This window comes from Aptenodytes patagonicus, chromosome 3 (assembly GCF_965638725.1).
Source record: "Aptenodytes patagonicus chromosome 3, bAptPat1.pri.cur, whole genome shotgun sequence".
In the NCBI taxonomy this organism is placed as follows: domain Eukaryota; kingdom Metazoa; phylum Chordata; class Aves; order Sphenisciformes; family Spheniscidae; genus Aptenodytes; species Aptenodytes patagonicus.
The window spans coordinates 58,780,449-58,803,987 of record NC_134951.1 but is presented as its reverse complement, the minus strand read 5'-3'; the positions used below and the strand labels follow the sequence as shown (position 1 = coordinate 58,803,987).

The 23,539-nt window shown below is 38.9% G+C and overlaps 1 protein-coding gene across 7 annotated transcripts in view; it reads left to right on the top strand.

Annotated features, from left to right (window-relative positions):
* Positions 1-23,539, top strand: part of FAM184A (family with sequence similarity 184 member A) — an 85,092-nt gene that overhangs the window by 37,844 nt on the left and 23,709 nt on the right. For all 7 annotated transcript variants that reach the window (XM_076333493.1, XM_076333492.1, XM_076333489.1 and 4 more), the window contains exons 6-9: positions 5,955-6,077; positions 10,507-10,668; positions 12,513-12,634; positions 12,833-12,983. In XM_076333493.1, coding sequence (XP_076189608.1) covers positions 5,955-6,077; positions 10,507-10,668; positions 12,513-12,634; positions 12,833-12,983 — 558 coding nt within the window. The remainder of the gene's footprint in view (positions 1-5,954; positions 6,078-10,506; positions 10,669-12,512; positions 12,635-12,832; positions 12,984-23,539) is intronic.

Sequence of the window (23,539 nt, the reverse complement as noted above, 5' to 3'; positions counted from 1 at the left end):
GACCCATATTCATAGTTTGGTATATCACTCAAGATCAGTTCTTCTGAAGGAGATGAAAGATTATGTTACTTTAATATTTATTTAAAATTTTCATAAACAGTCCAGAAGTAAAAAAAAAATATTATATTAGTACTTGACTATATGCATACTCAGTAGACGACAACAGCTGTTCCTAACTTAGATCATAAAATTATGCTAACTGTATATCGACTATGCATTTACCTTTGACTGGAATCCTGAAACTGAAAGGCTCTTTTGTTTCACAAAATTGGCCTTTTCTTCGTTGGGATGAATGAGAGGACCAATTTTGAATTATTATTTCCTAATCTGATTGTATGTCCATTATACACAAATTTTGCCTTATACAGTAAATACGGGATAAATACTAATTATTTAATTTAAGGCTTTGTTATGCTCCTCTGGTGTGTTCACAGGAAATATACCAAGAAGCACAGTTGTAGTTAGTGATGTGACATCTTGGACTGATTTTTTTTGAAATTATTTTACTGGTGTGTTGCTGCTTAGTTTTATTTGAATAAACCCCAAAGATTTTTTTTCATGTCTCCCAGTAATGGAAGTAGTTCTCTGAGACATACATGCGTCTGATCTTTCAGGTTTACTTTCTTTGTAACTTAAAACATGCCTGTTATTAATACAATGTCTCTTAAGGGTTTCTGGGATTATTTTTCTTTTACTTCAGTAAGATGTGGGGTTCTTTTGTTTTGTTTTCTTTTGTTATTAAAACAATGTAGAGAATAAAACAAAAGATATCATTAAATGTTTGTTCTTAAATCATTAAATTAGTTAAAATAGGGAACACCTCTATAAATGTGAGAAATGTGAAACTTGGTTTTAGCAAGGGAAAAATAACTATGAAAAGGTGTCAGGGTCAAGATCTCAGTAAATCTTAATCAGCGTACTGTCTCCTCTGTCAAACCTGTCTCGCTAAGCACATGTGTTGCTTGAGCAATTCAAGGAAGAAACAGTCAGTCTCAAATGCGGAGAAGAGTTGAATTTAATTGGAGGAAGAAGCATGGTACAAGGAGCCTTGGGATAGAGGACATGAAGATTTATTGGGACTGGAAGACTGGGAAAGGCATCTGGGGTTTGGAAGTATTTGGAAAAAAATGGAACAGAAGAGAATTCTGAAGAGTGAGAACAGGACTCGAGAAATGGCTTAAATATATCTCGTTCTTTCAATTCTTCCATCTATAAAATGAGCTGTAAAAATGGCGTCAGTTCATAGGAGGATTATGAAAATAGAGCTGCTAATAATTTTGCAGTACTGCACAGCTGTACTGACAAGTAAATAGTTTATAAAAGAACTAATTACTCAGTTATCAGAATAGGGTCTGAATAGCACTAGTGAGATTTTGCAGACAGCAGATTTCACAGTGCAAACAAGAAAAATTGAGCAAGTCTCATTTAGCAAGCATCATTTGTCCCATGTGGTGATTGATCTGGGCCCGGTGAAGAAAACACGCGCTTGTTGAGTTACATTGTATAGCAATGTATTATTGAAAGTGTAACCCTCTGTTTTGTCACTCTGTCCAACTTCTGCCATGAACAAAGAGATTGCGCAAGCAGTTTATACACAGATTATTTATTGCCTGTTGCACGCCCTAATGGAGTGCTAGAACTAACAAGCTACTAAGCTTAAAGTGCTTACCACCCCCAGCAAAACACTTGAGTCTGTTTTTGGATGAGGAAGGGTCAGCCTCTGTTGCTCCTTGGAACGGGCTGGATGACACTAAGTTGCTGTCTTCCAGCTCTCTTATTTTTCCTTCGTTTTATACCTTTTCATGACAGTCTTTTTCCTCTTGAATTCTTGAGCTCTTAACTCTCCCTGTGTCTGCAATCTTACCAATGCCTGCAGTTGTACTTTTTGTTTCGTGCATGGTTCTGGTCTATGTACTTTCATAGCTGTTTCTGAGATATTATTGATTTCTCAGAAATCTGAGCCTAGGGCTACACAGAGGGACTGAATCGATGCTAAGCGTTGCATTACAGCTGAACCCCTAGGAGGGAGTTAATAAAGGAGCCTCTGTAGCTGCATAGAGGACCTTGAAGTCTTGTATTACCTGGCTCTGGAGCACCTTACCTGGCAACTTTAATTTTCTTCAAGGAGGCTTTGTGGTATAATAAATTATATAGTATATTCCACTGGAATATATAATAAAGCTCTTAATTTTAACATGTTTCATGTTAAGTATTTTGTGACAGAAATTGTTCTTCTGAAAATATATTCTGAATATTAGTAAAGCTGAAGTATACATTTATAGTTTCCCTTAAAAAAAGAAAAAAGTTTCTAACAAATACATATACAACATAGGCTCATGTAAGAGAAATATAATTCATCCAACAGAGTTGTTTTCAGAATTTGGCTATTACTCCACAGAGATCAAATGAAAACAAAGGTGCTATTTGATTCTTTCCATATAGTTGAACTTGAAGACTAATTGTTGCTTTCTTTTGATTCTACATAAATTTTATAGATATGGTGTGAGGCTTTTTTTCATTTATTCTAACAGCCTGAAAAACTGCCCAAAGCTCAGACTAGTTTTTAAGCTTTACTATTTTCTGTAGAGATTATGTGTAGGAGATAAATGGGTAAAGGCTGAAGGATAAGCATGTTATCAGTTTAATTTTATAAAAAGTGAAAACTGCATTCTGTTAACTCAGATTGAAAAACTGTGAAAGTAGATAGTTTTAATGATTTTGATAATTAAGTGCGAAGTGAAACTAGTAATTGAGAAGAAATTCCTGTTTGTCTTTATTTTGTGATTAATCAAGCATGTTAGATTAGAAAATGAACTGAAAAAATAAGGCATCCATTGTAAAATAGTTTCGAAGGAGGAAGGGGATAAAACCAGGCTCACTAGAGATGAGCCTAGGGGTGGCATGCCAATGCTGGGGGCGAAATCGATAGCCCAGCTCAAGTGCATCTACCCCAATGCGCGCAGCATGGGCGGCAAGCAGGAGGAGCTGGAAGCCATTGTGCAGCGGGAGAGATATGACTTAGTCGCCATCACAGAAACATCGTGGGATGACTCCCACGATTGGAGTGCTGCAATGGATGGCTATAAACTCTTCAGAAGGGACAGGGGAGGAAGGAGAGGCGGTGGGGTGGCCCTGTATGTTAGGGAGTGTTTCGATTGTATAGAGCTCAATGATGTGATGATGGTACGGTTGAGTGTTTATGGGTAAGGATGAGGGGGAAGGCCAACGAGGCAGATATCCTGCTGGGAGTCTGTTATAGACCACCCAACCAGGATGAAGAGGCGGATGAAGTGTTCTGCAAGTGGCTGGCAGAAGTCTGTCAATCGCTAGCCCTTGTTCTCATGGGGGACTTCAACTTCCCAGACGTCTGCTGGAAATACAACACGGCAGAGAGGAAACAGTCTGGGAGGTTCCTGGAGTGTGTGGAAGACAACTTCCTGACACAGCTGGTAAGTGAGCCTACCAGGGGAGGTGTCTCGCTTGACCTGCTGTTTACTAACAGAAGATTGGTGGGAGATGTGGTGGCCGGAGGCCGTCTTGGGCTTAGCGACCATGAAATGATAGAATTCTTGATTCTCGGTGAAGTAAGGAGGGGAGCCAGCAAAACCACAACCATGGACTTCTGGAGGGCGGACTTTGGCCTGTTCAGGACACTGGTTGAGAGAGTCCCTTGGGAGACAGTCCTGAAGGGCAAAGGGGTCCAGGAAGGCTGGACATTCTTCAAGAAGGAAGTCTTAAAGGCACAGGAGCAGGCTGTCCCCGGACACCATGAGAAGAACGGGCGGGGAAGACGACCGGCCTGGCTGAACGGGGAGCTCTTCCTGGGACTCAGGAAAAAAAGGAGAGTTTACCGCTTGTGGAAGAAGGGGCAGGCGACTCAAGAAGAGTACAGGGATCTTGTTAGGTCGTGCAGAGAAGAAATGAGAAAGGCAAAAGCCCAGCTAGAACGCAATCTGGCCGCTGTCGTTAGAGACAACAAAAAATGTTTTTACAAATATATTAATGACAAGAAAAGAGCCAAGGAGAATCTCCATCCTTTATTGGATGCGGGGGGGGAACATTGTCACCGAGAATGAGGAAAAGGCTGAGGTACTTAATGCCTTCTTTGCCTCAGTCTTTAACAGGCAGACCAGTTATCCTCAGGGTACTCGGCCCCCTGAGCTGGAAGACAGGGACGGCGAGCAGGATGAACCCCCCATAATCCAAGAGGAAGCAGTTAACGACCTGCTACACCACCTGGATGCTCACAAGTCTATGGGGCCGGATGGGATCCACCCGAGAGTGCTGAGGGAGCTGGCGGAGGAGCTCGCCAAGCCACTCTCCATCATTTATCAGCAGTCCTGGCTAACCGGGGAGGTCCCGGATGACTGGAGGCTTGCCAATGTGACGCCCATCTACAAGAAGGGCCGGAAGGAGGATCCGGGGAACTACAGGCCTGTCAGCCTGACCTCGGTGCTGGGGAAGGTTATGGAGCGGTTCATCTTGAGGGTGCTCACAAGGCATGTGCAGGACAACCAGGGGATCAGGCCCAGCCAGCACGGGTTCATGAGAGGCAGGTCCTGCTTGACCAACCTGATCTCCTTCTATGACCAGGTGACCCGCCTAGTGGATGAGGGAAAGGCTGTGGATGTGGTCTACCTGGACTTCAGTAAGGCCTTTGACACCGTCTCCCACAGCATTCTCCTAGAGAAGCTGGCGGCTCACGGCTTAGACAGGTGTACTCTGTGCTGGGTAAAAAACTGTCTGGACGGCCGGGCCCAGAGAGTTGTGGTGAATGGAGTTCAATCCAGTTGGCAGCCGGTCACGAGCGGTGTTCCCCAGCGCTCAGTTTTGGGGCCGGTCTTGTTCAATATCTTTATCGATGATCTGAATAAGGGGATTGAGTGCACCCTCAGTGAGTTTGCAGATGACACCAAGTTGGGTGGGAGTGTTGATCTGCTCAAGGGTAGGAAGGCTCTGCAGAGGGACCTGGACAGGCTGGATCGATGGGCCCAGGCCAACTGTATGAGGTTCAACAAGGCCAAGTGCCGGGTCCTGCACTTTGGCCACAACAACCCCATGCAGCGCTACAGGCTTGGGGAAGAGTGGCTGGAAAGCTGCCTGTCAGAAAAGGACCTGGGGGTGCTGGTTGACAGCCGGCTGAACATGAGCCGGCAGTGTGCCCAGGTGGCCAAGAAGGCCAATGGCATCCTGGCCTGTATCAGAAATAGTGTGGCCAGCAGGCGTAGGGAAGTGATGCTGCCCCTGTACTCGGCACTGGTGAGGCCGCACCTCGAATACTGTGTTCAGTTTTGGGCCCCTCACTACAAGAAGGACGTTGAGGTGCTGGAGCGTGTCCAGAGAAGGGCAACGAGGCTGGTGAGGGGTCTGGAGAACAAGTCTTATGAGGAGCGGCTGAGGGAACTGGGGTTGTTTAGCCTGGAGAAGAGGAGGCTGAGGGGAGACCTCATCGCTCTCTACAACTACCTGAAAGGAGGTTGTAGCGAGGTGGGTGTCGGTCTCTTCTCCCAAGTAACAAGCGGTAGGACGAGAGGAAATGGCCTCAAGTTGCACCAGGGGAGGTTTAGATTGGACGTGAGGAAAAATGTCTTTACTGAAAGAGTGGTGAAACATTGGAAGAGGCTGCCCAGGGAAGTGGTTGAGTCCCCATCCCTGGAGGTATTTAAAAGACGAGTAGATGAGGTGCTTAGGGACATGGTTTAGTGGGCATGGTGGTGTTGGGTTGACAGATGGACTCGATGATCTTAGAGGTCTTTTCCAACCTTAATGATTTTATGATTCTATGATAAAAGGAAATAAATGCTCATGTTTTAACACTTTAATGAAAGGACAATTCCTCGTTGAGATCAGGAATATTTATGCCAGGAGGAATAATTTTCATGTGGTGCACCTGTACTTTGCAATGACCATATGGCAAGTATTTAATGTTTCTTCCATCCTTCTTATTTCTGAAGGAGTTGGAGCAGCAGTTTGAGAAGGAGAAACTGCATTTGGAGGACGATAAGAATCAGCTCCGACAGCAGCTGGAAAACCTGAAGGAAGAGCTGACAACGAAACTGACTTCTGCCAATCAGGAGGCAAGGTTTAACTTAATTGTATCAGCTAATGGTCCTGTGCACTAGACCACATTTCATCAATAATGATTTTGTGCTTAGAGTCCAGTACAGAGCTAGGACTACGCTGTTCAGTCTGTTTAGTGCCTTATTTCTAAGTGGAGTATTCTTCAAACATAAGTTACTTGACTGCTTCTGAGCACTGATTTTCTTGTCCTTTACAAAATTAACAAAGCAAAAGAGATTGAGGTACAAAACAGTTGACGTAAACAGCCTTTCTTGTTTTAACTCTGCTTATTTTCTCATTAGGTGCACAGACCTCTACACAAAATACGTCAGGAGACAGAGGGAAAATTAACTGTGTTTAAACCCATATTTGTTTACGATCAACATATTGTAAATTCTGGTCAGCTTCCTGACTTGCAGATGATCTTCATGTATTTCCATCAAAAGATGACATGAAATACTTATTTATAGTAAGACCCAAATTATTTGCAATGTTTGCAATATATGCAATCAACGTTAAATATATCGTATCTCAATACAGTTTTAATTTTTTGAGTTTGAAATCACCACTTCTTCATAATAGAATATTTTTAAAGTAGAAATATATTCTTACTGGTATCAGAACCATCAATCCATTCTTGTCTGAAATGTTTTCCTTGTTTCAAGAAAATAATTCATCAGCTTCATTGTTCAACAGGCCATACATATGATTTCATTGTGTCCTTTAAAACAGACTTAAGCATGAATACTTTTTTGCAGTGGTACTTTTCATTACCATTTTCTATACCGTACAAGTTCTGGAGGTAGCCGGTGTTTGTTGAATTCTGGTGGCTTGCAGTTTGCACAAATGTTAAACTCTGCTTTAGAACAGAACTGCTTGTTTTTAATAAATGGGAAAGATTGCCCTTCTGAAAGTATATATTAAATTATTATTATTTTAAAGTATATAGTCTTATATGTTAAAATATTATATATTGATATTAATATACCAGTATATTACTATATTAATATACATGTTAATGTATTAAATTATTATATATTAAAGTGTATATTCTGAAAGTATATATTCAATATATTAATATATACTTCCAGAGTAGTACTTACCAGGTGTGTATATGTATACCTCAGATAATATATGCTACCAGAGTAGTTGAACCTACCCTCTTTAGAGCTCAGCAGCACTGCTGATCAGTCAGTCATGAATACCTGGTAAACAGGAGACTGTACTTTCTGATAGTTGTGAGTACCTTGTACTTCAGACCTTGGAGAAGGTATAAACTGAAGCTGGAACTGCTCTTGCTCTCTTCACAGTATGCTTACCTACATCCAAATTAATGAAAATGTGATGTATTTGTTATATATCTTAACAAAATCATACATGGGTCTGTTTTTCCTTTCAAAATTACAGAAAGGATTGTTATTTCTTTTTAGGTTTAACTTTTCTGTTGTATGTTAACTTTCCTTGTTGCTGGATTAGATCTGAGGAGAGCACTATTATTCTGTTGTCATTCAACACTGTAGGTTTTAATTTAGTTACTCTTTATCAACTTCTCTTGGGTTCATGAGTAATAAACTTGCTCCTTCTTTGAAGGAAATCACTTCAAATGTTTTAAGAATGAATTTTCATTATCTAACTGCTATCAAGTTCAGGCTTGGAAAATTCATCAGCACGCTGAATTAAGAAAACAGAGGCATAGCTAAGGAATAGATAACTTTAACATAAACTGAAATAAGGAATTAGGGCCAGCTGCTATTTAGTAATTGAGCTTATATACATTCTCATGCCAGGATAAATGTAATAGAGTGTATTTTGCATATTGAGAGAATGAGAGGAAGCATACAGGCAATAAATTCAGGGTGGTCTGTAAATCCACTTCATATAGTAGAGGCGATACGTTTTACTTTATTACTATGTGTCGTGGTTTAATCTCAGTCGGCAACTGAGCACCACGCAGCCGCTCGCTCACTCCCCCCCACCCGGTGGGATGGGGGAGAGAATTGGAAGAGCACAAGTGAGAAAAAGTCGTGGGTTGAGATAAAAACAGTTTAATAATTGAAATAAAATGATAATAATAATAATATGATAATAATAATAATAATAATACACAAAGCAAGTGATGCACAGTACAATTGCTCACCACCCGCCGACCGATGCCCAGCCAGTCCCCGAGCAGCGGCCCCCCCGGCCAGCTTTCCCCAGTTTATGTACTGAGCATGACGTCACATGGTATGGAATGTCCCTTTGGCCAGTTTGGCTGTGCCCCCTCCCAGCTTCTTGTGCACCTCCAGCCTTCTCAGTCAGTAGAGCATGGAAAACTAAAAAGTCCCTGGCTAGTGTAAGCATTACCTAGCAACAACTAAAACATGGGTGCGTTATCAACTTTGTTCTCACCCTAAATCCAAAACACTGTACCAGCTACTAGAAAGGAAATTAACTCTATCCCTGCCGAAACCAGGACACTATGTTTATCTTAAGCACATGAGACAAGTGCTTCACTTGCAACCACAGCTTACTCTTAGGTCTCTATTGACAACTGACAAGAGTTTCTCAATGTCTTCACTGAGCTGGGAGAAACTTCCCTGTGAAATGTCTGGCACGTCTTTAACTTAGCTCTTACATTTCTACTGCTGCTTCCTTTTTTGTTTGTTACAGATGTCATTTAACAATAGGCATGTATTTATTACTTTCTGCAGATGGTAGCTTAGTTCCAGCTTCCCTGCTGAGAGAGCTGGTTTTGAACCTATGCCATCCTCTTTTCTTTTTGACAGACTTTTTGATAGCAATTATCTTAGCTAAAGGATGAGGAAGATTCAAGCCTCATTAGGCTTGTTCCTAGTACCAAGCTATTTAAGAACAGTGTAATCTTAAATACTTGCCAGAGATTTTTCTGAGGGTTTTGGTTAAGTCAAGATACTAACTTTTTTTACATATATACCAGGATGAGGCTGGCTGTTTCCAGATTTGCTTCCTTTCACTGTTGACCAGCCAAGACCTTTTAGAAAGACTTCATTTGTGTCACTTGACAGAGTAGTCTAAGGACTGGCCATCTCCATGCAAAGGATTTCTGATGATATTACTAAGGACCATTTTAAACAGCCTCCAGCATTGCTTTGTCATCAGTAGAATTGACCTAAGCCCTGTGAGTGGCATTCCTGCATAACGTTTCCATATCCTTTAGATCTACGGGACTGCTGTTCACGTTTTGTGCAAGCAGTGTGCTACTACCAGATACATAGGCAGTGGTGCACTTTGAGGGTATCAATACAGTTTTAGGGGCAGTGTTTCATGTGGGGGTACTCCTTCAGGTAGTAGTGCTTTGTAGGGAATTACTAGTTGTATATAATACAAAGGAGCACATAGACAAGTGCTCAAGATTACAGTAGTTTTTCTCTAAGATCTGTCACGCCAAAGAAATTTGAGATTCCTTGCTGAGAGGAAAGGAGGAGTCCCTCTTTTTAAACATTCCATGGGTTGCATACAGAGGGAGAGAGTTCTGGGAGGGAGGGTGTGTGTGTGTGTGTATATGTGTGTGTCTGTGTATGTCATTAACAGTATTTGCATATAATTATGCTAACAAACAGAAAGAGTAGTTATAACTGTTACCTGTTCATACCTGCAAACCAAAGGCTAGTCTTTTCTTGGGACACTTGTCCCATTGTGAATGAATTTATCTCAACGTACAAAGGCAATGGCGTAGACTATTACTTCTGCAAAAACTTCAGTTCCCATTAGCTGCTGTTCTTTGGTCCCCCCTTCCTCCCTTTATTCTGTGTTTCCAGCCTACATATTTAAAAAGTTTTTCCTTTCCTGTAGCTGGTGAACAACGTTCAATCTCTAACATTCATACCTGAAGCAAAGAAGTATCATTGTTTTACAGATGGGGAGCTGAAACACAAACAGGCAGAGGAAAGTGTACATAGCAGTTAGGGAAATAATCACATTACACTCTACAGATATTAGATTGAGCTTTAAACGGGCTAATTTATGGACAGGTAGCAACCTGAAGACAGAGAAATGTATGCTCTAGCACAAGTTAATTTGTCCATTAGAAGAAACTTACCCTAGCACAAGTTAATTTATCCATTAGATTAGAGTTTATATATTTGAAATAGTGGTTCTCATTATTTTAATTTGCATAAAACATACTTTCTCACAGTAGAATTACACGTAATTTCAGAACTTTTATGTAACCTCTTTCCTTGCAAAATACTTCAAATATACGTTGGATTTTTTTCTTGTGAAAATCATTTAATTGAATCTGATTTTATAATATTACAGGAATTTGTTTTTTAATGCACAGTAAGCGATATTAAAGGAGAACAGGCTGTGCGAATAAAAATTTGTCTAGGCTGGAATTAGAAATCACTGGAAGAAAATGAAACCAGGATGACTTGGCTGCCATTAGTAATAATGATGTAAATTACTTTTTTTTTTTGCATGTCGTAGGTGTGTCGTCTGCAAGACCTAGTACGAAAAAGTGAACAAGGCCTTGGTACTGCAGAAGGACATATCTCCAGTCTTCAAGAAACTCAGGAAATACTCCAGAAAGAACTAGAATTAACTAGAGCAAGACTGCGAGAGACCACAGATTCATTGTATAGTGTTGAGGTAACCATAACGTTGGAGAATAAATCGTGCAAAGTACAGTCACACTGATTATGGTTTTGTTTTTAAAATGGCGAGAAGTGTTATGGTGTACACGTTATTGAAGGAGCTTCATATGGCTTCATTAAAAGAGAGATTTCTCTTTTAATTTCAAGCAGGGAGAAGATGTTGCAAGCACATCTTTCTGTGGTTAATATAAATTGTAGCTTCCAAAGTATATCCATACAAAATATATCCAGAGTCGGATTTTTCGGAGGTTTAACAGAATTTTCGTATTGTTACACCAGTGCTATTCCAGACAGTCTCATGTCTTGGTGCAAAACAAGATCCAGAGCTTACTAGCTCTAGAATTCATTGAAACCTTTTTAGGTTTTTTGTGGTGGGGTTTTTTTTGGGGTTTTGGGTTTTTTTTGTTTGGGGGGTTGTTTTTTTTTTTTTTTTAATATGCATGCATACCATGTTTTCCTCAAATAATGGGCACAGTCTTCATTTCAGGCTCAAATTTAGAATTTCAGAAGATGCTTAAGAACAGTTTAAAGATATATGCTATGATATCTTGAAAGATAGCAGACTATCATCCAGAAAATGTGACCACTTTATACAATTGAAGCAATTAATTTTTCTGAGCACAAATATATTGCCATTTTAGTTGGCTTAAATGGAACTGGAACTGTCAGTTAATCTGTCAATAGCTCATTGACTTTAATACTAACCATAACCTTTCCTTTTTCTTTCTTCAGTAAACAATGTACATTTACAAGATCACAGCAATCTTTGAAGTAGAGCAGCAAATATTAAAAAAAAAATTCCCTGAATCTGTCTTCGTGCTGGTGTTTTCTTAACAAAAACAGCCTGAAACAGGATATTGTTGGGTTTTTTTGTTTGTTTTGTTTGTGGGGTTTTTTAATTTCTTTCAGCTCTGGTCATTAGATGTGCACCCTATTACAGTTTATAACTTCCTCTGTATTTTTTGTAATTTCTCTAAGGGTCCATATGAACTACTGCATTCTTCTTTCTTCACCTATTCTAACATTTGAATATTCATATATAGCAGGTTATTGGCAATAACATTTATCTTAACAGATTTTAAAATATATAAATGAAAATATCCTACAGAAAAATTCTCACTTTAAAAGGTCTTAATTTAAATTTAGACGGCCATGTTTGCTTCTCATGAACGAAGCAAGCACTGCTGAAAAATCTTCATGTAAGTATGGATTCTAGGTAGTACCTAATACTATTATAGTGTGGTAGAATTTGAACAGAAATTGATATGAATTATAAATTTTTTTCTGTGTTCAGACTGAAAGCCTGTTTCTACCAAGTTAGTCCAGTCAGGAAACAGAAAGAAGATACATGATCTTTGTATCAAATCCAGATATCTCAAGCTTTGAAATTCAAATAATGAATATGTGCTGATTTAAAAAAAAAAAAAAAAAAAAAAAAAAGTCCAAAACGTGCTTGACAAGAACCTAAGCAACCTGCTCTAATTCTGAAGTTAGTGCTGCACTGAACAGGACTTGATGACCTTTTGAGGTTCTTTCCAACATAAATTATTCTGTGATTCAATGTAACAGTATTCAAAAAGATTAATTCCAGAATGACTTACTGGAAAATTGCTTTTTATAGCTTTTTATAGGAATGCAGAATTCTGTTCCACAAGTAAGAAATACCAGCAGATGTATAGGCGTTAATTGTGTGTAATTAGGAATTACACACTGAAAAAGTTATAGTTCAAGTTTTATGAGCCAATTGTAACTGATGTTTTTGTTATAAATGCATTCATTTAAGGTTTGAAATACTTTTTTGCTGCTGATCAGTCTCTATTGTGAAGTTTGTGTTTGCAGGGAGAACTAGATCAGGAGAGACAACAGCATGAGGCAATGATTGCTGCCATGAGAGAAGAGGAAAAGTTCAAAGTTGACAGAATGGCTCGTGACTTGGAAATAAAATGGACGGAAAATCTTCGGCAAGTATTAATTTTTTTTCTTTCGATCTTTAAATAGGAAATGAAGTGTGTATTACATACAAATGTAATAGCAAACGAAATGTATAACTAAGGTTTTTGCTGTTATCTAAGCCTTTCCAATTATTACTGAGTTCTTAATTCTTTTCCACTTCTTGCACAAGGTCCGCTGCATTTTAGTTATTTGACCTTTGCTTTTAGACAGGAATGTAATAAGCTCCGTGAAGAGCTGAGGCTTCAGCATGAAGAGGATAAGAAGGCAGCCATGACTCAGCTATTGCAGCTGAAAGAACGTGAAAAAAATGCAGCAAGGGATGGATGGCAAAAAAAAGTAGAAGATCTTTTAGACCAGGTAACTATGGTCTCTTTGAAAATTGGAAGGCCATTACAATTTAGTTGCTGGTGATTTATTACCAATTAGCTACATGAAGTTGGTTGTGACATCTGTCTTTGAAATGAAATTTGTTAGCATAATGCTTTTTAAACCTAATCATTATCGAACTTTTGAAGTCATATATGAAGATGCCTTAAAATTGTATGAATGTCCTTCTTTACACCAAATGTGAATAAAACTTCTTACAGTTTTTCTGGGGGGAGTGGGAGGGTGTTGACAGTCTCACCTCTTCACTATAAGATTTTTTTGATTCTCTGTCTTCTCACCTATTCTGTTGTAAATAGTTACTGGTCCTAATTGTTTGGATTTGGAGGTATCCCTTATCTTTACAATAATGACACTGTGCAAGTCACTGAAAAGTCAAAATGTCCCTCAGTTTTTACTACACGTTTATTACAGCTAGGTCTTCTCGTAAGTGATTTTGAACATTATTTTGGGATAATTTTTTATAAATAATGAGTTTTTTAATTGCAAATCATATTTATAAACACAATTATGTTAGATAATTTGTACTTTGTATTTTTTCCAAACCATAAATGCTATAGAACTGGTTTTATTGACTACAGTTTGAAAGAATAGCTGATAATGAACAAATACATTTTAAAGTAAGAGAAGTAGATTTTGGAACTCATTGAATGACTGCGATTTCAGGGTGTTGTTATTGTGGCTTTTATTCAGTATTATTCAGGCTTTTAATTTGCTGTCTAATTTGAGAAGTCTAATAACTGAACATGCACTTGATTTTACAGCTTCTTATAGGAACACATGACAACTTATTTGCTGACGAGGGAATTTAACTTGTAAAATCTTGTGGCTTAGGCTCATAAAAGCTGGAGGTTTTCAAAGTTCTCAGTCTGTTACTTTTTACAACATGAATGTAATGAGACTTGAACTCATTTGATTTTAAGTTTTGCTTACTGCCTTTACCCAAGCTTCATTTACTCTTTTTACTTCTACATATAAATAGCATTTTCTCTAGGAAAGTACAATTTGAAAGGGATATGTTTAAACCTTCTATAGCTTTAACATACTTTTAAAATACTACACTTACCTCTACCTTTTAAAAATACCATAATAAATCTAACGTACAGTTTCAGAATGGAAAATTAGTATGTTGCAAATGAACAATTTATTTCTGCATCTGGAAGAAATTTTGGAATCAGAAAGCTCGGGAAGATAACTGTAATAAGGAGAGTTTTACTAGAGAATTTGCAGACATAGGAAATGGTCTGCATATGCAAAATGGTTAGGGTTTTTTTTTCTTCATTCCTTTTACTGTACCAAAGAGCTGCACCATTTCATAACAGCATGTGTGTTCAGAGGACTAATAAGAAAATAAACCATGGGAGTCTTCACTTTTATTTTTTTTTTTTAAATCCAGCTGTTGCTTTTCCATTCCAGTGTTTGAGTTGGATAGGTATTTCATAAAGATCGAAAAGTTGTTGTAGGTGGTAGGGAATTAAGCTTTCCCTCTGTAAGAACCTACATTTTATCCTTTACACCTGGAGGAGAGAGAATTCCAGACCATAGCATACAAGATGGGTAATTTAACTCTTACAGAAATGGGTTTGTAATAAGTTCCTCCTGATTGCGGTACACAAAGGATAGCCTCTGAGAGTTACGCTGACCTGAATTTATAGAATCAGACTGACTTAAGTTGGAAGAGACCTCAGGAGGTCATCTAGTGCAACCTCCTGCTCAAATCAGTCAACACTGAATTTGAACCAGGTTGCTTAGGGCTTTGTCCAGCCAGGTCTTGAATAACCTCCAAGGATGAAGATTCCACAGCCTCTCTGAATAATCTCTCCTAGTGCTTAATTATCCTCCTAGTGAGTTTTTTTTTTTTATATTTAGGCAGAACCTCCTCTGTTTCCGTTTATGATCATTGGTTCTCATTGTCCTATTGTGTACCACTGTAACGAGGCTGGGTCCACTTTCTCCGTAACCACTTCATAGGTACTGGAAAGCTATTAAGTCCCACAAAACCTTCTCTTTAGACTGAACAAACCTAGTTCCCTCAGCAGGATATATGCTCCAGTCTCAGCCATCTTGGTGGTAGCTCTCCACTGAACGTGTTCAAGTTGTTGTGGTTTAACCTCAGCTGGCAACTAAGCACCACACAGCCGCTCACTCCCTCCCCCCCAGTGGGATGGGGGAGAGAATCGGAAGGGTAAAAGTGAGAAAACTCGTGGGTTGAGATAAAGACAGTTTAATAGGTAAAGCAAAAGCTGCGCACGCAAGCAAAGCAAAACAAGGAATTCATTCACTCCCTCCCATCGGCAGGCAGGTGTTCAGCCATCTCCAGGAAAGCAGGGCTCCATCACACATAACGGTTACTTGGGAAGACAAAACACTATAACTCCAAACGTCCCCCCCTTCCTTCTTCTTCCCCCAGTTTTATATACTGAACATGACGTCACATGGTATGGAATATCCCTTTGGCCAGTTTGGGTCAGCTGTCCTGGCTGTGCCCCCTCCCAGCTTCTTGTGCACCTCCAGCCTTCTCAGTTGGGTAGAGCATGGGAAGCTGAAAAGTCCTTGACTAGTGTAAGCACTGCTTAGCAACAACTAAAACATTGGTGTGTTACCAACATTGTTCTCACCCTAAATCCAAAACACAGCACTGTACCAGCTACTAGGAAGGAAATTAACTCTATCCCTGCCGAAACCAGGACACAAGTTTATCAACGTTTGTCTTGTACTGTGGCAACCAAAGCTGAATGAACTGGAGGAGGAGACAGAATGTGCCCTCCAGGTGATGTGCAACAAGTGTCAAGTCAAAGGGACTGATCCCTTCCCTCAAACTACTGGTTGTTGCTACAGCCCAGTATACTGCTGGCATTCATTGCTGCCGGGCCACACTGCTGATTCATGTTTAGCCTACCATTAACTAGGTTATGCGAAGCAGATCTGTAACCCAGTATGAACCAGTGCAGGGATTTAGTCCATCCATGTAAAGGACTTTGCATTTGTCCTTGTTGAATTTTGTGAGGTTCCTATCAGCCCATACCTATAACTTATATAGGTCCCTTTAGATGGCAGTCCTGCCTTTCAGTGTATTGTGTCCCTTCCTCTGTGTCGTGCCCCCTCTTCTACTCCTCCAGTTTGGTGTCATCCACAAACTCAGTGAGGGTACTGTCTGTCTTCTCCAGATCATTGATAAAGGTACTAAAATGAAGAGGAACCTTAGGAACTCTACTTGTAACAAGCTTTCAGGTAGAGTGAACCATTACCTGCTACCCTTTCAGCCTGGTAATCCAGCCACTTGTCATCTATCTGGTAGCCCACCCATCTGAATTGTGATACAATCAGATACAAGGATGATAAAATCTTGCTGAAATTGAGGTCATAAACATCCACTGCTCTCCCCTCATCCACAGATGTAGTCACTTCATCATAAAAGAAAATCAAAGATAGTATTTTCATTAGGGAAGAGTGGAAGATTTCTGGTATCTGTTTCATAATGCAAAGATTACTATAGACTTTGGTTGTATTAATCTAGAATGATGATATTCTGAGTGGAAACTGCATTGGACCCAGTTGGACACTACAGGAACTACTGCAATAAGCCTAGCTTGTGCTTGGCAATCTGTAAATGTGCAGTAAGACTCTTCACCCCAGAGGGTTCACAGTCTAGTTTAAACGGACTGGAAACAGTGACAAAAGTGAGATTCTTCTGCTGTTACATACATATATATATATATATATATATATATATATATATATAAAAAAATAAAAAAAGTTAACAGCATTGGGAAGAATTCAAATTTCAGTTCATCAAAAGGACATCTGTTCATACCTGTCTTCTTTTGACTACACTGACCTAGAACAGCCTGAGATACTGCAGTAGGAATGTAAAATTGTGAATTTGTTACACCCAACCCCAGTCTTCATTGGTGGGAATATGCATTTAAAACCCATTTAAAAGGTGTGAAGTCTGTGTAAGAATTGGGAAGAGAGCAGAGATCCAACTCCTCTTTCTGCAATTCAGATTTTTACACCTGAAGCATTGGTCTGGTCTATACCAGCAGTACTAAACAATGATTTATCAAAATAATACAAGAGCGAGGTCTCTGCTAAATCATTTGTAAACTCCTAACTTGGCAGAAAATGTGGTCTACACGTGCTCTTTATGTTGAGAAATTGTCTAGAGCTTCACTACTTAGTTGTATAAATGCTGTTCAGAAAGGTTGAGTTCAGAAATTAAATGCTTATCAGTATGTGGCAGTATAAGGCATTCCAGAAAGATGTAATGAACATGAATTATTGGGGGGGATTGAGAAATTATTTCTAGACAAAAGTGACATCATGTGTATTTGACAGATGCAATTTAAATTTAAAGGACCTGCATATTATTTTTGGCAAATTGATAACTATCATGTCCAGTGCAAAATAGTGAAAATAACATGCTTTTTGATATGGAAAATACTGTGTAGCTTCGTAAGTTTATCATATACTTTCACTCCTACGGGTACATAATTTTCTAATATGTATTGATGCATCTCAGATTTGATTTAAAAACAAGCTACAAGAAGCGTAGCACCTAACTTGAAGTATAAGAATGGTTATGTAAGCAAAGTGTTGAAAAAAACAGGTTTAAATGAATAGAGAGAAGTGACACAGTATAGTTATTTAAACTGTAGAAAAATACAACATAGAGTATCCCCATCTTGGAATACTGCTGACTGGTGTTGGAAAATCTGAATGAAGAGACATAGCTATAAATGGCAATGATTTAAAAAAAAATAAAATAAAAAAAGTTCAATCAAAAAATTTATGCCCATAAAGTGTACTAAGCTTTTTTTTAAATTATGTTACACTAATCTACAAATTTCTGCCTTCTAGTTGTTGCACATTTGATAGGTGAGATCTAGCTCTAGTATAAAGCAAGGTAATATTTTTGCTTTTATATCAGTAATGCTGAGTGGTCCCTCATAGAATGCATGTAGGATTACTGTTATTCTAACAGTTATAGTTTTGTTATGGGTAAAATAATTCTCTTGAGAGAAAACGCTATTCAGCTGACTAAGTGCTTAAACACATTCTTGCTGGTTGCAAAGCATCACTTACTATCTACAGTTAAATGCGGTTGGCAGGTTAACTAGATCAGTGTCTAGAGACCAGGTATGTAGTTCTTATCTCTGATATGAGTATATGGTTCTAGAAGACATAAAAAGAAAGTGCTTTTCCTTTTTTTTTCCTGTAAATTGCACTAAGTACTTCTGCATCAATCCATGTGAGGGTTTCTTCATGAAATATGTAGTGAATTCAGATGTGCTAGCTCTTTTCCATTTCTCTTAGTTGTGTAATGGGCTTTTAACGCATTTCTTAAAAACATTTTACTGCTGAGAAGGCTTCAGCTGTGGACGAAATAGCAAGAATTTTCTTTTTTAAAGCATGAGCGTGTTCTCTCTTCTGCCTCTCCGTCTTGCGCAACCTTCAGTTCTGAGCACTGAAACATACAGGTTCTGTACAGACCTGTATTCTTCTTATCTATTTCTTCTTGTGGCTAATGTTTCTTTCTGTAAACTGAATCAAGTGTTCTGATTGTGGATGGGCTTTTCTATATTTGAGCAGATACTGATTCTCCCGTCTTCCTTACTTTTCAGTAAAACATGCATTCCAGTAAAATCAATGTTTTTGTCAGCATTTTTTTCCATTCTTATGTAGCTTCATATTATTACGTGACCAAGCATTAGTGTGACATTCTTCTTTCTAACTCTGTCAACTTTTCGCACTCGAAGATACCATCTTCTATTAATGGAAATATTAGAAGTAGTACAGTGTGAATGGACAAAAGTATACTACATGCACTGTGGTGGCTGTTGCTTATTTTTCCTGCTGCAAAGATTCTCTCCTTTTTTGAAAAAATTGTAGAAGTTTCCTATTCAGAGTTTGTTTCTATGATGGTGTGTTCCTTTTTAAACTATCAAAAAACATAAATATATCAAAATGTAAGTATTTCCTTCTGATGTTAGACATTGTTTAAATTGTAGTTTTCAGAAAGTTCCAAACTCAATCTTAAAACCCCGGCCACTAAGTATACTCTTGTTCATGGAGTGTTGTAGAAAAGTCAGAGCTGTGCACATCTGTAAACGCCCATTGACCAGTCTTCCACCGGCAGGCAGTTATTGCTCGGTCTTTATTTGCCTATGTGGAGGTGCTTATCGCAGAGCTGATGTGCATCCACCTTAGCAGAATCGGGAAACGCTACTTTCGTTCCCCAGCACAAGGATTACCGGCCTGTTCCACAGCCTGGGTAATCCTTGCTTTAGAAGATTTGCTTTTGAAGGGATGCTGGAAATTTCTACAGGAGGAAACCTGCGCGTACCCTCTATCTGCTTCCTGAAAGAAGGGAGATTAACTTTCAGCACAGAATCACTTTACCCTGCTTCCTTTCACTGATATCGTCCTGTTTAGACACACTGTCTAAAGCCTTGTCTGTCAGAAACAGAGAGGAGGTAAATTTCAAGTAACTCCCCCTAATTCTCTTCAGTCATTCTTGTATTCAATAATACTAGTAAGGCTACCATGACATCTAGTGGATGGTAAGGGATTTCGGGTGAGATTTAAAAAGCATTTAGAAATCTAAAATGCTAAAATCTGAAAGAATGGAAAGAAAAATCATACAGAGGTGGGAGCAAAGAACAGAGGACACCTGAAATGCAGTTCATGGTAAGGTTTTATGCCTCTTCTTTCATCTGTAGATATTTGTTGTTTTTCCAAAGGGCACCGCTTTTTGCAGCTCTTGGAAACTTTCAGAAGTGACTACAGCTCTCAAAATTGTGGCCTTAATGGGACTGTGCTGCAGCTCGCATGGGCTTTACAGAGAATCAGGGGAGCTTTGGGAGTTTCTGCCTAGATCCAGTGTCTGTAAACATCCTGCCACTCACCACTGATTTAGATGAATCGGTACTCCCGTATTCTGAGTGGGAAACCTATGCTTTAAGCAAGTCAAAAAGTTTTTGGACGTGAGCATGTGAATAATCATGTAATCCAGAGCCACTGCAGCCTTCAGAGGGCCATCTGTTGAGGGTACTTCCCCCGTTTCATGACTGTCTATACTTCTTAATAAAGAATCCCCCTTGTTTTGGGCTCCCCGTTCTATGCAGAGATGTGATCCTGAAGATTGGTTGGTGCATTTATTATATCCGGATTGGTCATTGTAATTTTGTCTGAAGCTTGAACATGAAAACAAATGCCTAAGGTCCAGCGGTACTACCTCTTTTTCTGAGCTTTTAGTTATGGTGAGCCCATTCAGCCCGTACTGCACTCTCTTCATTATTTTACTCTTTGTTAAAAGATCTGAATGTAACAGAGGAAATTCATTAAAGACCATTTACAATTAAGAGCTACCCAGCAATACAGACAAACAAAAGCAACAGAACAAATCAGAGTTTTCAAAGTATTTTCAGTGGGATACAGTAGGAATACTAATAAATGTTAGCCTTGTTGCTCTGTTTAAGAATAAATGTGTTATTGGACTTCTTTTTCATCTCTCTTGCTTTCTTCTTCGTTTAATTTTTTTCTCTCATGGTGTTGTGTTTAATTAAATTTAAAAATACGTCGGGGCTGATGTTTGAAATTATGATATCTTCATATCCAAAGAAACTTGTTTATCTGATCATAAACTCTTAATTGGAATTTAATATTACCAGTTCTTGTTTGGCAGTGTTTGAGTTAGTAAATCTGGAGGAGACTGAAAGACTTTTTAATTCTACCTGTCAATGGATGAAAAGAAGATTAAATATTTACTACAGTATGTAATTAATGATGCATGAGTCAGAAAAGTTTAGTTTGATATTTGGAGTTGTTTACACTTCCAAAACTGGTAAATAGAAATCTAAGCCAAATCCAACAGTAATACCATTCCTCAAATCAAATGTTAATCCTGTATCTATATATGTTTTTCCCCTAAATGTAAGATAAAGACTCTGGCAAGAGTCTAGTTTTAAAATATTACTCTTAGCCTGTTTGCTCCGGAAGATAGTTGCTCAAAAGCTTTTGCATAGGTTCAAAACCAGTGAAAACAGTGGACACTGGGAGGAATGTGAGAACTTATTTGGTGGGGCAAAATTTGTTTGAGATTCAGCAGATGAATAAAATTGTAGATTAAGGGCACTTGTTGACAGATACCTCTGTGCTCCAGGAAGGATTAGCCAAGATGCGTATATAATCTTTAAAATCCTGACAGCATTATGACAAATAAGTAAAATTAAATGAAGTCCTAGTACCATTCCAAAAACTTTAAAAATTATCAGCAGATTCAAATGATCCTCTCTATTCAAAACCGTTTTTACCTTGACCATTGAACCTGCAGTTTGTCAGATTAAAAGCTATTATAATCCTTATAATCCAAACAGGTAAAAATATGTCAAAATACCTAGGCGTTGCAAATAGTTTGATGGAATCTAGCAGTTTGATAGAATCCTATGACCATAAAAGAGAAGAGCTCCATCTTTTTAAAGCAACAGGATAATTACCACCTTGTGATAGCCCGCACACAGCATCTTCACTCAGGGGTGCTACAAAAACAGGAGGAAATCAGGACCAATTAGATCCCAGAGATAGTTATATGTTTCAGAATGCCTTGATATACTTCATTTTTCTCAATAGAAAACTGTTGTGTTTTGGCAGAGAAGAAAGGGAAGGGGCTTTAAAAGCTGATTTTTCTTATCAGTCAGGGCAAACTTTGATGCAGCTCTTCCCTTCCTAGCATGTCACAAGCCTCAAGCCAAGTACAAAACGTCGTAGTAGGAAACAGCTGCTTTCCAAATCTCTGCAGTCATCTGTCACATAGGCACCGCGCAGCCAGAGACAGTGCATCTGCTGACAAATCAGTCCTTCTCTTCAAACCAAAGAAGTATCTCGAGGGAGAGTTCTGGGGTGGTGGTTGTTGTTGTTCTCAGCTGGATAAAATGGACTTATGCCAGGGGTCCCTTCAGCTTCTTCAGTAGGCATCTCAGAAACTAGTTTCTTTTACTGACATCTGATGGATGCACATAGGTTTTCTTCTTCAGAAAGGTTAGCAGCATCTATTGGAGGTCATTCTTAAAATGAGGCAAAGACTGCATAGCAATACATAGATCTGCTTCGATACAACAGATGAAGTTGGATCTTCCCCAGTTAGGGTCTCTGGTATTACACACGAGTTTCTGTTGCCAGCAGTATTTTGAAAATTCAGCAAACAGTATACCAAACTCAGATCTTGACACAATCTGACATTGAAATATCAATGAGAAAAAGTGTTACGGAACTGATCTTGGGGTGACATGACCACTGATGCTGAAATTCAGCGTCAGGCCTCTGTGATGTGGTTGAAAGTAACTTTTAGCCAAGAGAAACAATGAAATGAGAGAACTTCTGTGCATCCAATAAGCTCGTGTCCTGCAGGAAACAATGCAACTGAATGAAAATGTGAAAATGTCAGTGGCGCAGTCAATTCCCTTCTTGCAGAAAATGACACTGATCACTAGTATGGCCCGTGGCAGTCGTGATGGGAACACCAGCAACTCTTCATTGCAGTAAGCAAACCCAAAGCTTGAATAGTTTCAAATCTCTAAATCTATGCTTTACTACAACACAAATTGGCCCAACTAAATTGAAAACGCAGTGCTTTTAGGAGAGATGTTGAAATAGAGGTGGGAATACAAATCTTTCCCTGGGTCTTGCATGAAAGGTCTTTTGGTCTTGCTGTGTGGCCCACAATGATCAGTGGGTTCTAAAGATGCAGCAACCTCTTTGCTGTTCCTCTGGGTCATTAGGAAGTTACCTTGGTTACATCTGAGGCTTAACTGTGCATGTGCTGAGGGTGGAGAAGACAATACTTACACTGAAAAACGAGACCACAAAATCAAGTAAAAGCGGGACAGCTAATATGTATATGTGAAATACAGATGGGTTTTCAGAAGTTCCCGTACTTCCAAACTGATTTGTTTATACATCCTGTATCTGTGAAGCCTGATTTTGAAGAGGACTGAGCAAGGGTTTCTCCTATCATAATAAAATCACAAACCAATAATCTTGAATTCCAACCTGTAGAAATAGTGAGAGTTAAACCTGTGTTCTTCTCCTCTCCCTCCCCCATCACTTCTCCCCATCATAGAAATAAAGAGAGTAATAATTATGCTTGCATTCTTCTTGCTTCTCATCGCTTTTTTTTCGCCATGTCATGGACCTTGCTGTGGAAGTAGTCATGAGAATGTTTTGAGTTTTTATGGAATTTCTTAATAATACTTCAGCCAGACTTATTTTGGAGTTCTCCATTCTGAACATGTCCACATACTTGTCAATATGGAGCTGCATCTGATTATATTGCTACACATTTTGCTGGAATTGGTCCCCATACCACTTGACTAGCCTACATAATTCTAATTTACTATTCTGTCATGTATGCATTTTATGAAAATTATTTACTATCTAATAAAGGATGAAAATAATAAATTGCAGTCAGATTTAGTATTAAACCTAGTGAATCCCTGTTTGATTTCAGTGATGATTGACCACTAGCAGTT